Genomic DNA, 18,221 nt, shown 5'->3' with positions numbered 1-18,221 from the left:
CTTAAACATTTATAGAAAAATTTATAAAGTTCCACAGATATCAACAATTCATAAATTCCAAGGGGCTTTTGGTAACTTTTTAAAAAAAAATCACTAACAGAAAAATTTCACTTCCCATTAAAAAAAAATGCATACGCACATGAGGCTCACTGATCATTACTATGCTCAGTCACAGGGTGTCAGAAAAAAGCCACCACCATAAAAGGATGTCTGCATAATCTCTCTTAAAACAACATGCCAAAGTTAACCTACTTCAGTTTGGGTGAATACTGACTGCTAACACAGAGGCCCCAACAAGGCACAGAGAGGTAAGTACCAGAAATTTTGCTTTTCAACAAAGTCTTTTGAGTTAAGAAAAATTTTTAAAGCTTAATTAAGGTTTAAGGTAAAAGCTGTAAACATTTCTAACAAAAATTATATCATGAATATAGCTAAGACTATCTGGCAACCGGCAGTTCTAATAAGCTGATTTTAAGCTAGGTGAAAGCAATGGATCATGCCAGAATATTTTTGTCAAAAAGAGGGCTTGCTTTGTACTTCTGTGCAAACTCACAATTACCAAAAATTGTATCGAGTATTAATCATCAAATAATGCCAGTATTTCAGGATACTTTACAAAGGAACAAAATTATTTTAAAATAGAGTATTCCTGCACTTATATGTATTGTATTTACAATGAATTATTCAACCAATTTAAAAGAGTATATTTTACTATTTGGTCATGCATCTATCTACATAAAAATCTTTGCTACACTTCTTTTACTTCTATACTTTTATACTTTCTATTACTTCTCAGGATAGAATCCCAGTAGTAGAACTACTAGGGCAAAGGGTATACATTTTTAAGAAGAATCTTTAGATATAAACTTATATTTTTCAGCTTACAAAAACACTGTACCAATTTACCCTCCCAACAGTGACAGTCTCGGCTTCACTGCTTCTCAGCCAACATGAGTATTTTAATTCTAAATATAATCTATTAATCTAGTAAGTGAAAAAGAACATTTCTGTTACTTGCTTTACATTTATTTGATGATCAGTAAGGCTAAAGACATTTCTACATTTTTTTTCTAGAACTTCTTTGTGCTTAAAAAATATCGCAGAACAATTAATTATATGCAGTGGGCTGCTAATATTTATGTCCAGGTTGGGGATGGAGGTAACAGAAACTCTTGGTAAAATACAAGCTGTGCAGAGACTTCCTCTAAAGGAGGGTGTTTTGGGGGGTTTTGTGGGGCAGGGGGAGGTCTCACTCTAAGCACAATATAGTGTCATGGTTCAGAGCGCAGGCTCTGGAGGCAGGTTTGAACCTGGACTCCATCATTTACCAGCTGTGTGACCTTGGACAAGTAACTTCTTGGACTTCAGCTGCTTGGTCTGTGAAATGGGGAGTAATGACACTGTCTGGTGCTTGTAACACTGGCTCGCATATTAAGTGTGAGAGAACTGCCTGCTGTCACTATGCTCTCTTCCCTTTGCCTTTTAAACCACCACAGGATGAATCCAATAGGCAAACTTTCCTAGCCCTATCACTTCTGTGGGAATTATTTTCTTGAACTTATTTGCAGACCCTTATGGAATATTTTACATAAAGACTGAGTCTATGGATGACTATACAACTAACTGTGTTTCCTGTCTGGACCTTGCATTCACCAGTGCTTCGGGGCATGTTTTCTCTCGGGGGTTAATTGTACTTTTTGGACATAACACTGTTCCACAAAGCAGCCTCACTCGACGCTCACCTGTCATGTAGGGGCGGTGGTGGGAATTCCTTTTATAAATTACTTTCAACCCTCTTCTGGGAGCTTTTCAGTAACATGACCAGTCATTTAATGGAATAAATATTAACTCGGGTCACTATATGACTTTCATTCATTCATGCATTTCATAGGCATTTATTCAATATCTATTGCTGCTTGGTTCTGAAACACTCTATAGGATAAAATGTTGTGTAATATAAGCCATCATCCTTAAAAAGTTTACATCTTAAAAAAGAGATCACCACTCAGTGAAGGAGTTGCCTAGTGACAGCTTTCTCTCTGCTACAGTTAAGGGCCTTCTGGAGTTGTTAAAAGGCCCTAAGTGTGTATGTGCTGAGGATGTGTAGAACCCTCCAGTCCATATAGTTTCCTGGCTTTCCAAGAAGTTAGTGAAATTCAGGGCTTCAATGTAAGACGAAATAACCCATGTAAAAATCCTCTGAAAACTGTAGAGGTAACAAAGACCCTTGTGGTGTCTTGAAAGCCTGAAGAGAAGAATAAAAACATTTTGTTAAATACCTCCAAATACTTAAATAACAGTATAAAAGTAAATTAATAGCATAAACGCTATCCTAGGTATTTACCATCTTCTTTCAATGGAAATTTCAGGCTAAGTTGTTTTATAGAAATACTATTAAAAATGGTAAAATCTAAATTCATTTATAAAGCTTACTTTAAAACATGCTACTAATAAATGAATAGAATTCCTTATGTATATCAACTTATTTTCCTCCTTCGCTCCCTCTTCCCGTTTCCCCAGCTCTCCTAGTCTCTCTAGTTCACACTGGTATATGAGCTGTCTTCCTTTTATGTTTTTTTACCAATAACATCAGATCATGTTGGAAATAGGAGCTAATTAATAATTAATAGGAGCTAATAAAACTTATCACCCTGAATGTGATTTCTGGAGCCAAACTGCCTGGACTGAATCCTGACATGGCTGTGTCTTTGGGGAAGTCTCCTAAGAGCTGTGCGCCTCAGTATCACCACTGGAAATGGATTTGTGAAAAGTTCTGTGAGGTTCAGTGAGTGAACGTATGCAGAACACCCAGGGCAGTGCCTGGAACACAGTCTGTGCTTAATAATCCTGGTTACTATTGTTAATCAAATGCTTCCTATAATCTAATAAAGAACCTCTGAGGACCAAGAAAGCTGGGATTCTGCTATTCCTTAACTGTATTTACTGAGCACCAGTCACAGGCCAGCTGGAGAGGCAGAGAATTACAGCACAGTCCCCACTCACAGGATCCACAGGCCAGTGGGAAATGGAAAAAAATCGACACTATAAGTGCTGTTACAGAGCATGTGCCCGGTGGGGCTAGGACACCCTACCCGGCCATTCTGTGGGGCAGGGGAGGCGCTGTTGAGGGAGCAGTAGAGGGTAAAATCAGGGGAGCTTCCAGGAGCACCTTATTCTGAAGGAAACCTTGAAGGAAAGTAGGAGCAGAGGATACAGGACAGGGGAAAGGGGGCGCCAGGGAGGGAAGAGGTGAGAAAGGAAGAGAGCTGTGAGAGAAGGCGGGACATCAACAGACTGCAAGCCGCCCAGATCCAGGGGCCGGAGCCAGGGAGTCGCGAGCAGGAGGATGGCCAGAGAGCCAGCTCAGGAGGGACATGGAGCCAAGTCATGATGGAAACTGTGCATCACAGCAGAGAGCATGTGGTCTGCCCGGGGTCAACGGGCACCGCTGGACAGGTGTCGTGAGAGCTGGGGCAGCAGCTCCAGGGAGGAGCAATGGTGGAGGTGGCCTGAGAGCAGCAGGGGAGTGGGAGCAGCACACACAGGCTGATGGGCACACAGAGGTGCACAGAGCAAAGGAGAGGCCGAGGGCCTGGGCCTGAAGGCCCAGGAATTGCTAACTGACAGCAGGCAGCAGGGGGAAGGGAGGACACGGAGTCCTGGATGCCTTCGTGATCCCTGGCTCGGCACCTGTCCTGAGGGAGGACCTTGAGCAAGTGCCCTCAACTCTCCAGAATTCAGTTTATCCATACAATAAGGATATTTAATGTTTCTGGCTGATTTCTATGAAATAATAGAGACAAAAACCAAAACCTGAAACTCCCTTGAACTTTAAGGAGAAAAGGTACACACTATTTCGAGAAACACTTTGGACTCAGAGGATGAAGATTATACTGACTCAGATCTTCATTATCAAGAGTCTCTACAGATCATGCAGTAGTAGTCCACACAGAGGTCAGCTCATGCCACCTGGAGACACAGTGTCTGCACTGACACGAGTATTCCGGTGGGATTCCTTTTTCTTTCAGTTCCTATATAGTTTTCCAAGTCCTATATTTCAAGTCCTTAGTGCTACCACCTCCTTTGTCTTCCTCTCTGATAACTTTCACATCATCCTAGTCAGCATTAAAGCTGCCAAAAGCCACATGAGGAATAAATAAATAATCAGGGAAAAGTGAAAGAAAAGTAGCTGGACTATGTAAAACCCCCAAATGTGCGTGTGGGTGTTTAACCAAATAACTCAAATGTCAGGGACCTTTCACTTTCCCATCAATTCCAATGTACAAGTTTACAGAAGCTGATGTGTCTCCATTGAGTGCCCCCTGGGTTCAGGACCCCACAGAGGCACAGAGAGGGCAGAGCAGACTGGCCAACGTGGTTTTTCCTCCTGTCTTGAGGAAGCTCTCTGTGCACCATCCTGTAAGTGACCCTGTGCAGACCCACAGAGAGGTGGTCAGGACCAGACTAGGTCACAGGGTCAGCAACGGGGTCACACTTCCACAAGCCAGAGTGAGCAAGCGAGCTCCCCAGGAAGCAGGGGAGACAGGTGCCCCCAGACAGACTGACCACAGACAAGCCGACTCTGAACATAAACACCAGTACGTGTGAGGGTCCATCTGAGAAAGTGTAGGCAGCTGTCACCTTTCTGGACAATGTTCTCTATATATCCTCCCCACAAAATCAATCTCAGACATAGCTATGCATTTAGGACTCAGAGCTGGTTGGGGAACAAAAAAACACCTGATAGTGCAGAAAGATTCCTTTCACCAGGTCACCCGGGTGTGTGCTGACTGGGACAGCAGTGGACTGGAGTGGACATCTGACTTTGTCAGTGAAGGGATGAGAGGCTGGGCCTGTGCTGGCCACAGCCCACCTGTGCCTCGGGGTTCTTCCCACAATCAGGAAGGAATGCTTCGCACCTGCCTATTTTGCAGGCCAGTGGGACACACACGGTTCCAGTGGCCACTGTTTAGGCAACTTAAATGCAGGTGAGAAACAGCACTGATTGAGTGCTGGGCCCTAGTGTGTGTGACACTAGACCAAACTCAGATGTCCCTGTCTGCTCAGCTTCAAGAACAAGGAGGCTTTTTCAACTGACAAATACTTATACAACTAGGTAACTGGAGGAAGAAGCAATGATTCTTTCTTCCACAGAGCAGTCTGTCCTCAGTGGCACTGAACACCCTCAGCCTGTCGTCCTGACCCATCTGGGCTTGTCCACTTCCTCAGGAGATGAGTCCTTCTTATTCCACTGAGCCCCGAGCCTTCCTCTGCCCTCTCCTTTCCCAGTGACTTCATTTTTCCCCACTGCAGAAATTTCCCTGAATCTTACCTTTCCTCAACAAAATAACCAGGGGACAGTGTATCAACAGAAATTGGACAAAGAGGTGGGTCAGACAACACTCATCCTTTAACAGCAGACAAACGTAACGTGTGTCTGCACGTCCACTCTGTGGCTCTTCGGGTTGTTTTTGAGAGCGTGCTCCTGGGACTTCCTCTTTGGGATGTGCCACTGTGGGCACTTTGAGTCAGATCCTCTCAATGTGCAAACACCGACCTGAGCAGCCTTCACCTTACAGAGAGGTCACCTCCTATATTTCAGCATGATTTGACCCATTTGATTCATTGCTAAAGCCTGAATTTAAACAAAATTACCAAAAGTTTAATTCTTTTTCATTTAAAGAGTTGATGATTATTAAGTGAAAAAATATCAGGGGTAAAGGTGACATTTCAGGAATCCTAACACTAAAAGCTGGTATTCTAGCACTTACCAAATCTTTGAATATAATAAAGCTTTTATTCTGTTTCTGCCACAAATAAAAGCTAAGAAAAAAATGATCCAAGCAAGTAAACTGGGTATATAAAAGTATCCTGTGAAAAATCAGAAATGCCTCCAAGTTGGTATCCAGGGTAAATACGTCCAGAGTACAAAATACATTAGCTACTAGAAAATTTTCTTAAATGCGAATAAGTGAGTTTTGAGGGGGCCTTTTGTTTTTTCCTTTCTGTGGCTAGAAATAACTTGACAGTTCACGTCAACATGTCCGGTTATGCAAAAATGAGATGATAGTGTCTTAAGAAACAATAGCTACTCTATTAGTAATGAAATCAATTCTAGAGAAATCCACACACAGGGCCACGTCCAGAAACCTAAGTGAAAATGCTTTGGAGGATATTTTGCTGTGGAAGAACTTGCTGTTTTACATATGTTAGGATAACAGTGACATTTCAAAGGATCAACAGGCATCGTTACAGAGACAAAACTGAGACAGCCTCCTCTGCTTATTAACAAGAGTGGTAAGAGAAGCGGTGTGGATGGCCACCAGGTCGCTGACTTTCAGGAGGCGGTGCTCCCAGGAGGAATGTGAATAAGGACCTGCACCTGGCGCGGCCCAGGACTACCTGCGCCCGCGGGCAGAGGCTGCAGCCCTCATCCTCGTCTCTCAGGTGTGAGGCACTAAGGGCAGGACAGGGACATTGCACATCTTGTCACTTGGAAGCATTCTGAGGAAATTATAATTGATACAGTATTCGAAAGAAAAAAGATGTAGAACAAACCCTTCTTTGTGCTCTTCTGCAGGCGATCACATGATGAGCCATAGCACTTTCAAGGGTTACTCTATCCTAAGTAACATGTCAGACGCTGCTGTCCAGTAATTATGAAAATGAAAAATATTTAAAATATACTCTAAAATAAATAAATAGGAAAGAAAAGAAGGACTTACTTATGACTAAGAGAGGAAGGATTATAAACAATTAAATGAGGAACCTGCAATCCAAAAGTTGATTAAGGAGCACACCGCAATGCAAAGAGCAGCAGAACCCAGGTGTGCGGGAGGAGAAAGAGGAAAGCATATTGAGGCAACGCCTCCTTCAGATAGCAGCACACTCCCAACACCCATCCTTCAGTTTTAGGTCCTCGGATTTTAAAAAGTATCATTTCTGTATTTCCAGGATCTATCACATGGAGGAGACACTAAAAACAACTTTTGCTGAATGAAAGAATAGAGTTAGGCCACGGTTCAGGAAAGTAATCCTGAATCCTAAAATGATTAAAGAAAGGTATAAAAGACTGCCTCTGAGGGAAGATGATAAAAAAAATTGAGATTGGTTGATATAACAGTCAAGTATGTGAAAGGATTTTTCTCTCAATTTGGAAAAGATAAAATTGACTAAAACCATAGCATTAATAACACAGGTTAAGCAAGGAATATACTGGTGCTGCTGACTGGTAGAATCAGCCCCCCAGAGGTTACTAAATATTTCAGAGCAGCCTAGATTATCCTTTCCCTCACATCACCTGAGTCAGCCCATTGAAATGTCCACGTTGTGCAAGTGCTCTGACTGATGGGGGATGGGGGCAGGCAGTCACAGGCCTCTGGCCAGTCTTCCCTCGGGGGCTCCGTGACACAGCGTCTGCGGGTCCGGCCTCTCACCTGGGCAGGCACCTCTCCTGCAGTGGGAGCCCTGCTGTCCCCTGGGAGGAAGGCTCCCCTGCTCCGGAACAGCTCGGCCACGTGTGCCCGGGCCATCTGTGTCCAGGTGAGGATGGCCTAGAGCCTCAGCCACTTGGGAACCGCAGACTCAGTTTTTGAAAGGCGGGAGGAAGCAGCTGCCCTGCTGAGGACTGGACAGAGTAGCAGGCTTGAAGCCAGGCTGGCCGAGAGAAGGGTCCAGCGTGATCTCTGCCTTCTCTGACAGTGGCTTCCTCGGGTGGCAAGTAGGTAGGTGACGGCGGTGCTGGGTGCGGGGCTGCTGGGAGGTTCTTTGAGCCATGACTGAAGGATGGCGCCAGCAAAAACCTATTCAGCCTGGATCTGAATGGGGGGCACTGAAAGGCCGGCTCTGACAAGGACGTCAGGTGACATGGCTTTTGTAGGAAGAACTGAATTTCAAAAAAGATTTGTTCAGATTAAAAAAAAAATTATTTACCTATTTACTTACTTCATGGTCAATTCACGTTCAGTGTTAAAAATTTAGAATATATGAATGAAAACTCAAAAATTACCTGTATGAAATTCTGTTGTGGCGTATACATCCATGCAAGTGTGTTTTTGTGTGTGTGTGTGTGTGTGTGTGTGTGTGTGTGTAGTTGCTTTTCTTTCCCCAAAAGTGGTCTCCTATGTACCCGCTTTCCTGACTAACCACCATTCCCCGTCAGGAAACAGGCGTCTACGCCGCCATCTTCCGTGGCCACACAGTCCCCCGCTACCCTCAAAATACTTACCCTCAATGGCTGTACCCTCAAATACTTAACCAATACCCTTGTAGTGGGCGTTTGATTTGGTTGCAAATTTTCACTTTCAAAATTAACACTGTGTTAAACATCTTTTCCTTAACTTTAAAATATCCTGAAACCACCGCCATTTCTGGCTCTACCGGTCGCTATGTTTCACTCAGTGAAGGAGCTGGAAGTGCATCTGTAACTAGCAGGCAATGGCACTTTCTTTTCTGCTTCAGACATTAGTGCAACTTTCCTAATCTCTACAATAATTACTATTCATATGGAGGATGAGAAGACTCCAGTGTATTCCCCACCCCCACGTACTTTAAAGGCATTTCACAGGAACCTGCTTTGAAAGACTCCTCAAAATAAAATATACATGTTGAGGTTTTCAGAAAAAACATTTTTTCACAGAAATTAGAAAAATAAAGGAAGCTCTTGATGCCTGTTCCTAAGCTACAACCCGTGCCTGGAATTTTTACCACTCCCGTGTCCAGTCTCAGTTCTTGAAAAGTTCCTTCTCACGTGAAACCTTTCCCAACTAACTGGATAAAGTTTTTTCTACTCTTATTCCATAATTGCAATTCCCACAATTTCCCTTTCAAGAATTACTTCATTTTTATCCCCACACAAATATAAAGCCCATATTTATTGTTTTCTTGTTTTATTTCCTATTTCATTAATACCTGCAATTATTTTTATTACTTTTGTCTACTTCTTTGGGCAGTTCTTTTCTAGCTTCTTGAGCTGAATTTTTAATGTGGCTATTTACAGTTTTCTAGAAAATAAATGTTCAAAGCTTTGCTTCAATCTTGGATTAGCTCTTCAGCTGCATCCCACAGTTCTGTAGTACTTTTGTCAATTAGCTTTCTAAGCACTTCTGAATCTGCATTGTGATTTCTGTGCCCATGAGTTTCTTAGAAATGTATATTTTTGGACTCCAGATTTATCCTTTATCTTTTGATTGCTGGTGTCTACTTCAGTCGCACTGCACTCATAAGGACTATGAGCTGCTAGCTAGTGATTTTCTGAGATATCTGAGACACCTCTAATGGCTGAGTACTTGGTCATATGTGCAAATAATGTTCATGTGCCTTTAGCACAAATCCTGTTAGCTTTTTAGCCATGTTGGGTAAATCAGAGTGTGTTAAAATCTCTCATTACAGCTGTGGATTTACCAATTTCTTCTTTAAATTCTTTCAAATTTTGCTGTCACCCACATACTTCATGATTATTTTTACATCCTTGGTGAACTATTTTTAACTTGCGTCAAGTGGCCTTCCCTACCCCTACTGATTGTGCCTTGAATTCTCTTTTTCTCATGCAAGTATTGCCACTCTAGCTTTCCACTGGTTGGGACTTGCCTGGTACGTGTTTTCCCAGACCTTTATTTTCAAGCTTTCTGAATCACTTTTGAGTTGTCTCTCTTCTAAGCAGTCTACAGCTGGATTTTAAAACACCCAAACTGACAGTCTCTGTCTTTCAATAGGTGAGTTTAATGTGTTTAAATTTGTTGTGACATTTCCTACCCTCTTATTTCGTCTTTTCTACCTACCACCCTCATCTTGTGCTTTTTCCCATAGTCTCCTCTCCTGTCTTCCCTTGATGAATAAAAAGGTCCTACACTTCCTTTTTTGTCCCCTTTTGCTTTAGGCTGTATTTCCATATTTTCATGACTAACCTGTCAACACTGAAGGTAATGCACACTTTTACCATTAGTGCAATCCTTTAAGAACACCCATGGTCTGTCAGTATCATTGTTTTACCATTGTTAGAGCTAAGTTAGCAGAGATTCAGCTCACTTAATACAGAGGTCAGAGAGGCGGACTTGTACTCAGCGTTTTGATAAGGGTAGGGATACAATTCTTCCCTTTAATATGCAGTACTACCGGCACTAGATATATTTAAATTTTCCCTTAATTTTGATGACTTTCAGATGAGATTTGTGCGTAGAGATACACCTATCGGTGTATTTTCTTCTAAAAATACCTTCATAGAACTTATAGCTCTGCTCTTCCTTAGTTTTATCAGAATTCAGCCTCATATACGGAGTTTTACTGTAGGCATTTTCCACCTTTCAACTCAGAACTGGAATTTTACCTTAGTCAGTATTTGAAACAAGAAAAGAGTTAAGAAATAATCCAAATACTCATCAAGGGAGTAGGTAAGCAAATTACACAGTAACACACTGGAAGACTATGGGAATCTATCAGACGTCTCCATAAGATCTGCACGTGACATATATATGGATTACGCTGATCCATGAACATGTTAAGTAAACAAAGCAGAACACAAAACACCACACATGTAATGCTTCCTACTGTGTGTAAATGCAGGAATGTATACTGCACGCATCAACGGGGTATCTGTGGATTGACATCATTTAAAATTAATTTAAAATTTTCTCCTTGAAGCACTTAAGTTTTTTCTTTATCTTGTCATTTCTTTTTCTTCTTTTTCTGTCGTGGTTGCTGTGGTCATCTTCATCGTCTTCTTTTTTTTAAAAAAAAAAAAAACAACAACCATAACTTTCAGTTCCTAACAAAGACCTTAGCTTGTTTCTCATAATTTTTCAGTTAACACAAATCAGATCACTGTGGTAAGTTCATATTTCACTACATAAATGTGTGACTGATTTCATTTCCTGGCAGTGATATGCATTTGGCAAAAAAAAAAAAAAAAAGTCCAACTAATATTCAATTTTGAAGCAAAGTTTCATGCCTGTCTGAAATGTGGGGTGCTTTACATGATTTTATTCTTAACCAGACAATGATTCAGAAAAAGGAAGGGGAAATTTCTGCCTAAAAGTTAGTGCATTCCCTCTTTTCACAAAAATACATTTGCCCTATTTAAATGGTTCTATTTCCTTTGCCAGAGCTTTGCCAAAATCACCAAATTATGAGAGTAAAGCTGTTACTATAGAGTATGTAACCATATTTTATATATCATAGATTTTTAAAAATTATATAAATACTGAGAAGTTAAAAGTTAGAGCTATATAGAAGGCAGTTTATTTTGTTTTTAGTTAAATATGTTTTTAATTAGATGTACCCTTCTTGGTTTTTTCTAGAGACCCTGGACACTGCTGACGGATATAAACATGGACAATTTCACAACACATTCTCCAGCTCCTCAGGAAAGCGAGTGTGATCTCTACGCACACCATGACACAGCCAGGATACTCATGCCTCTGCATTACAGCATCGTCTTCATAATTGGGCTCGTGGGAAACTTGTTAGCCTTGACTGTCATTATTCAAAACAGGAAAAAAATCAACTCCACCACTCTATATTCAACCAACTTGGTGATTTCAGACATACTTTTTACCACTGCTCTGCCTACACGGATAGCCTACTACGCGCTGGGCTTTGACTGGAGAATAGGCGAGGCCTTGTGTAGGATAACTGCTGTCGTGTTTTACATCAACACCTATGCGGGCGTGAACTTCATGACCTGCCTAAGTATTGACCGGTTCTTTGCGGTGGTGCACCCGCTGCGGTACAACAAGATGAAAAGAATCGAACACGCAAAATGCATTTGCATATTTGTCTGGATTCTAGTATTTGCTCAAACACTCCCGCTACTCATAAAACCCATGTCTAAGCAGGAGAATGAAAGGATTACGTGCATGGAATATCCAAACTTTGAAGAAACAGAATCCCTTCCCTGGATTCTGCTTGGTGCATGTTTCATAGGATATGTACTTCCGCTCATAATCATTCTTGTCTGCTACTCTCAAATCTGCTGCAAACTCTTTAAAACTGCCAAACAAAACCCACTAACTGAGAAATCCGGTGTAAACAAAAAGGCTCTCAACACCATTATTTTTATAATTGTTGTGTTTGTTGTCTGTTTCACACCTTACCATGTTGCAATTATTCAACACATGATTAAGAAGCTTCGTTTTCCTGATCTCCTGGAATGTAGCCAAAGACATTCATTCCAGATCTCTCTGCACTTTACAGTGTGCCTGATGAACTTCAATTGCTGCATGGACCCTTTTATATATTTCTTTGCATGCAAAGGGTACAAGAGAAAGGTCATGAAGATGCTGAAACGCCAAGTCAGTGTATCAATTTCCAGTGCCGTGAAGTCGGCCCCTGAAGAAAACTCACGTGAAATGACAGAAACTCAAACGATGATACATTCCAAGTCTTTAAATGAAAAGTAAAAAGGAACTAAACCTTGGATTTATAGCAAAGGAAACTGTATGATAAATTTTGCAGAACTTTTCTTATAAAGCAAAATGACTGTTCAACTTCCAACTGGGATTATTCTAAATTCCTTTCATTGGGCACTATTTCTCACCTCCAACTTGGAAGTAAACTGATATATATGTATTTTTTATACTTGAGAACAACATCAAGCAAAGTTCTAATTTGTAAATAAAATACTGTACCAAAAGGGATGGTATTTTAATAACTCTCAGTGTGAAAAGAGAAGTTTTATGTTAATGAAAAATTTAGTCATTCATATTTCCTGCCAATAATTTGGCAAAAGAAAAGAAGACTATTAAAATTGTATATTGCCAATGTAGAAATGTCAATATTGTAAAATATTTTTCTCTCCTTTTTTTGCATGTTTCTTCAATTCCGGTTTCTTTCAATCTTAGACTTTATCTCCTCAATAACAGCAGTTTTTTATTTTGTTCTGAGTCATACAATTTTGTTTCAATGAATTCTTTTGGAATAAAGAGCAAGATGCTACAAAATTATGAGTATGTCCTTCAATGCTCACTGTCAACTCTCAGCAGAAGTTAGAGGGAGGGAGGATACAACTGGCAGCAGACAGATTAGGATAGGAACGTTATAGGGTTGATGGTGATGAAGGCAATGAAAGCACTGAGCTCTCTCCAAACAGCCCACATAGCACCTAAGGGCCACTGCTCAGGAATATGACAAGGGCTGTATGTGGAAGGAGGGTCCACGTGCTAAATTCTTCCTGGGAATAAAAAAAATAAAAATAGGCTTGGTTCTTCTTGGGTCCCTAAGGGATCATTTCTTTTTTATTCAGAGGTTGGCAGTATCTATTATTTCAATGGTTTGGGTTATCAGAAAGGGTAAGAAGGATGAGCAGCAGGGCTGTAGCTGTTGCTTGCCTAAACAAGACAGGGAGTAAAATGCAAAATCATAAACTCCAGGGTCCCCAGGATTCTTTACAACATTATACATTTGCTCAAATAAATGCCTTAGTATGTATGAGAAGCATGAGCCCTGCAAGTATAATCGTCCACCTGCCAGCTCAAAATCTGTTCTATTCAATCCCCAAATTACCCTAGTACAGTATCTATGTAAGCAATGATACCAATTTTGGTAACTGAACATAAAGAAATGAAATGCTGTATCATGAGTCATACTTAAAATTTTCATTAGGCTTTATATGGCGGAAATAGTTTCTTTTAAATTCTTACCTTACTTATTTTAAACTTTTATCCTATAAGAAAATTCATCTTAATGGTTGATTTGATACCACTTACTGAGTACTTTCAGATTTGTACTTTGTAAATTTCACAAATAGCGACCTGATCTTAAAGCCAGTGACAAAAATAGGCACTGGTCTTTGTAACACTTTATGGAGACGGGTAAGACCACATGGATGGAAACAGTGTCTTTCCTCTACTTGATCTATAAACCTTCCCAAGTGAATGTGAAGAAGGGCAAACCACCAAATTTTATGCAGGGTGGCACTTAAGTAGTCCTTTGAGTTGGATCCCAAAAGAGAAACCATTCTGAAAGTTACTGAAGGAAAACCAGAAACAAAGATTCCAGAATGTCAGAGTATCTTTAAGGCACACGTGTTCTTTGATTACGTTCAAGAACAGACTATCATGTGTATGAGCCAACATACTGTTTCACAGCAGAGAGCTCTATCTGTGCTAATGCGGTCAGTTCTTAGCGTCCTTCAAATGAGAAAGTAAATATATGTCATTTGACAAAGAAATAACGTATGCTTTTTTCTGATTAGTTTTCTGCCTCTTTCCACCATATCAAAAATCTATATAAATGAGTTTATCTGAACATCAGTAGTCATACTGCCAAAAAGGTAAACTTTAAACCTATCTCCAACTACTCTCAAAAAAAGAATCTGTACTCTAGTCAAACTCAGCTACTTGCTCTCCTTCAAAAGGTGCTTCCTGCCTATTTCATTCACGAAGCCATTGTTCACACGTGGCCTTGGCACACCCTCCCACTGTCTTGTGTTATTTGTTGGTTTTAGGTTTAGTTCTTGTACATTTCCCTCAGGAACAGTCAAACTTGGAGAGCAGAGACAATGCTGTATAGTTTTTGTATTTGGTTATAGAAAAAAGGAGGTGGCCTTATATATAATCCATTACTTGAAAATCACAACCTGTGAGTATTTTCTACACCAATCAGGTGATAGATTAATAATAATTTTAAATAACAGGAAGCTAGAAAAACTTGTCTGGAAAGCTGATAGTTATATGGCCACTAACCCTATTTACCTTTTCCATAATTTTACTTTTATTTCTAAAAGGATCATTTGGTTAATTAAAAAAAAAAACTCTCAAAGCTATTTAGTTTAAGTCAGTATAAACACATAGACTCCTCAGTGATAGTACAGAATAGTAAAGGTTAGATTTTACAAATGACATCAGTTACATAAGAAGGCAGTAATTCACAAAAATATTCCATACATTATACAACGTCTTCCTTGTCACAATCCTGTGAAACAGGATGAGCAGACTGTGCCACCCACACTTTATAAAGGAACTTACATTCAAAAAAGGCACTTGGTAAATTAGAGGCAGCCTCAGGAATGTAATCCTAACTTCATATCCTAGCCAGAAAAAAAGAACTAAATCACACAGCCCCTGAAAAAAGTATTAGAAGGCTTGTTTCATTACAGTCCAGCAGACTAGCCAACCCTTAAACAGGACAAATAACCAACAGTAGGTAGATTATAAGCTCAGCTAGGCTATGAGTTCCATGAAGATGAGGATGTTGCAGGTTATATACACAGCACCAAGTATAGAGCCTGGCACACAGAAGGTTCTCAAGCACCCATCAAATTGAATAGCACCTGTTTTGTACTATTACTAACAAAATACTGAAGCCCTATTGAAATATCTGTGAAGTTCTTCTCAATGAAATGAAACACCCTAAATGTTTAATTACATATATGCTAGAGAATATGTAATTGTATAACTGAAGACAGGGGTCCTCAAAGACCCTGCGATTTAAACTAGACATATTAAAGAATGGAACAAATTATCCAAGAAGCCAACTTAAACCTAGATTCAGAAACACGTTCTGCTTGAAAATAATTTTATATTTCAAGAGGCCAGGGCAGTGACTCTCACCAATCAGTAAAAAGTTCTAGGCAATTTTAAAAGAGGAAGCATTGGTCTTAAATTAGCTTTTAAAATGGTTCATTTTGGTTACTCTTAGCCCACTGTAATCTGTTATTCTTTGCAAAGCTAAAAACATTTGCTCGCTGACTATTCAGTTAAGAATGAAAAGATACAAAGCTGATCTGGTGACAACATGGCCCATTCCTTTGAGTCCGGGGAGGACTAACTGCACTCCTGAGAACGGATGTCACTGGACGTCTGTTTTACATTAAACTCTGAAGAACTGATCGCTCAAAAGACAATCCTCAAATTTCTATTCAACTAAAAGCTCAGTTTGTGAAGAAGAAACAATTACTGACCGTTTACTATGTGCAGCTTTTTTGAGCACTTGACAGGCATTATCTCATTTAACTCTCACTCCCTTGAGAGGTGGGTATAACTATTGCCTGCATTTTGCCGATGAGGAAGCTGGGGTGCCAGGCCACATATGGAGAGGTGGAGTCGGGAATTCAACTCAAACCCTCTGACCCCGTGCCTGCAGCCTGACCTGGAGCACAAGGATGTCACCACCTACGGAAACATGTCCATTAAGAGATGGCTCCCTTCCTCCACTGCCTGTGGCCTCCTGGGCCTCGGACACCTCCCAACACCACATCAGAACTTCAGTTCACCTGCATTTCTGCAGGGGCTCCTAATTTCTCTGCAAACTCAAGCTCTATTCTCTCAGCCACCCACACCTGTCCATCCCTCTCCCAGCCATGTTATCTGGCCAGTGAGCCCTGCTTGGGTTCCTCCTCCGCCACCTACTCTTGCCTGTTTTTTCTTTTTGCCCAATATAGCATCCTCGTCCAGACGCTGGCGTCGCACACACCTAAATTAACTCAACTTCTTTCCCACTGGTCCCCTCACCTGGACAGAAACTTTACCCTTCCTTCTGATGCTACACTGGAAGCCAGCAGATTAATACTAACAATGATAAATAACTGCTAACAAGGACATGGCACAGTGCTCTCAGGACTGTGTACGTATGAATATGCTCACTTAAGCCTCACTATAATTCTGTGAGGCTTGTCCCATTACTGTCCTTGTTTTACCGATAAGGAAATTAAGCCCCAGAGAAGTTGAGTAACTTGCCCAAAGTCACACCGCTAGTGAGTGAGGAGACAGGCTCTAGATTCTGGCAGTCCAGCTGCAAGGTCTGTCACTCTGAATCACCGTATTATGTCTCAGAAATAAGTAGAATTATATGCCCCAGGTCCTAGAGAGCCTCACAAGAGACACCGCTCACTGAATATCCTCAATTTTCCCTTTGGGGGCACCCATGACTACTTCTGGCCAATGGGTTGGGGGCAAAAGTGATACATGTCACTTCTAGGCTGAAGCCTTAGAGCACAGTGAGGGATACTCCATCCTGCTCTTCTCACCTGCCACTGTGACCAGTGCGGTTCTGGACGGCAAGGCCTCTGTCAGCCTGGGTCCTCGAATGAGTAAAGGGAGAACTCCCCACCCCTATCCCCCGTCCACCTGTGTTGGCCAAGGAGCGCAAACAAGAAATGCATTTGTGTATTCAGCCACTGAGATTTCAGGGTTAATTTGTGGTTACAACATTGGCTAGTCTTCTGATTAACACAGTGTTTAGCCAACTTAGAATGAAACTGACCAATTCGCAGAGTGTAAAGAAGAGAAAATGCACAAACTACACAGCTCCGGCAAACACACACAGTCTTCCTTAATCCCACTTACATCGTGCCATTTCAAACTCCAGGACTGAGAAGAGTTCCCCATGGTCTACCACATCAAGTCCAAGTTCCTCTCCCACACTTTCAAGCCCTTGCAATCGAATTTCCCTCCATTGCCCAACATGTACCTTTCAAGACGTCTAGCTCGTTTCGTCTGTACCATGAATATGACAAATATTGGGTTCCCACTGGTTGATTATTCTGCTTCTGCCATTTATTTACTCACATTCCACTCATACTTCCTCCTCTAATCCTCCCTTGACTACTCAAAGCAGCCCATCTTCCCTCTTCAACTTACTTGGCTTCATACAGTCTATGCCACATAGCTTTAACTTTAGACACACATTATCTTGCAACAGAGGAAGAGGGAAAACACACTGGCCTGGTTCGGGTTTGACGGTATATCAGCTACATCATCTCTGTCCAGGCTTTTAGCTTTTCAAGATTTCAGTTATCTTATCAATGAAATAACAGCACTAAATAATACGTATGCTCTCTGCCAACCACCACACGCCTAGGGTCTGTTACTTCATGTGCATTACTCTTATAGCCCTGAACTAAAACATAAGCTCTATCAGGACAGAGACCTTGACTTTCATTTCCTTCTATTCTGGGTAGCTCTGAGCACGGCACCCCGCACATAGGTAACGCACAAAATACACATGTCGGGGGAGGGTATAGCTCAAGCGCTAGAGCGTATGCTTAGCTTGCACAAGGTCCTGGGTTCAATCCCCAGTACCTCCTCCAAACATAAAATGAATAAACCTAATTACCTCCCCCCATTAAAAAAAAACAAAAAAACCCGACCAAACAAAAAAAAATTATGTTGACTGCAGGTCATCAAATATTAGTTGAGGACACTATATGATTACTACTATTCAAGTATGAAGGAGGAGAGGTTCTATTATTGTGTGTTATAGTTTGTTACGCAGTAATAGATAACTAA

At 41.1% G+C, this 18,221-nt stretch overlaps 2 protein-coding genes across 4 annotated transcripts in view; one reads left to right on the top strand and one right to left on the bottom strand.

Annotated features, from left to right (window-relative positions):
- The window catches only part of UBAC2 (UBA domain containing 2), a 146,726-nt gene that overhangs the window by 63,583 nt on the left and 64,922 nt on the right, over window positions 1-18,221 (bottom strand). The window lies entirely within an intron of this gene.
- Window positions 162-12,965, top strand: LOC105072662 (G-protein coupled receptor 183). 2 transcript variants are annotated; one of them, XM_010959674.3, is made up of 2 exons: window positions 162-308; window positions 11,295-12,964. In XM_010959674.3, the coding sequence occupies exon 2, from the start codon at window positions 11,325-11,327 to the stop codon at window positions 12,393-12,395; it is 1,071 nt and encodes a 356-aa protein (XP_010957976.1). In that variant the 5' UTR covers window positions 162-308; window positions 11,295-11,324; the 3' UTR covers window positions 12,396-12,964. The 2 variants fall into 2 exon arrangements, with proteins under 2 accessions (XP_010957976.1, XP_045376108.1); XM_045520152.2 differs by lacking the exon at window positions 162-308 and adding an exon at window positions 7,589-7,724 and having other exon boundaries at window positions 11,295-12,965.

The sequence above is a fragment of the Camelus bactrianus genome, chromosome 14 (assembly GCF_048773025.1).
Source record: "Camelus bactrianus isolate YW-2024 breed Bactrian camel chromosome 14, ASM4877302v1, whole genome shotgun sequence".
NCBI lineage: Eukaryota > Metazoa > Chordata > Mammalia > Artiodactyla > Camelidae > Camelus > Camelus bactrianus.
This window is presented reverse-complemented; position numbering and strand designations above follow the sequence as displayed.

Coding starts and splice junctions, on each gene's coding strand:
- LOC105072662 (XM_045520152.2), top strand. CDS start 11,325: ATGGACAATTTCACAACACATTCTCCAGCTCCTCAGGAAAGCGAGTGT.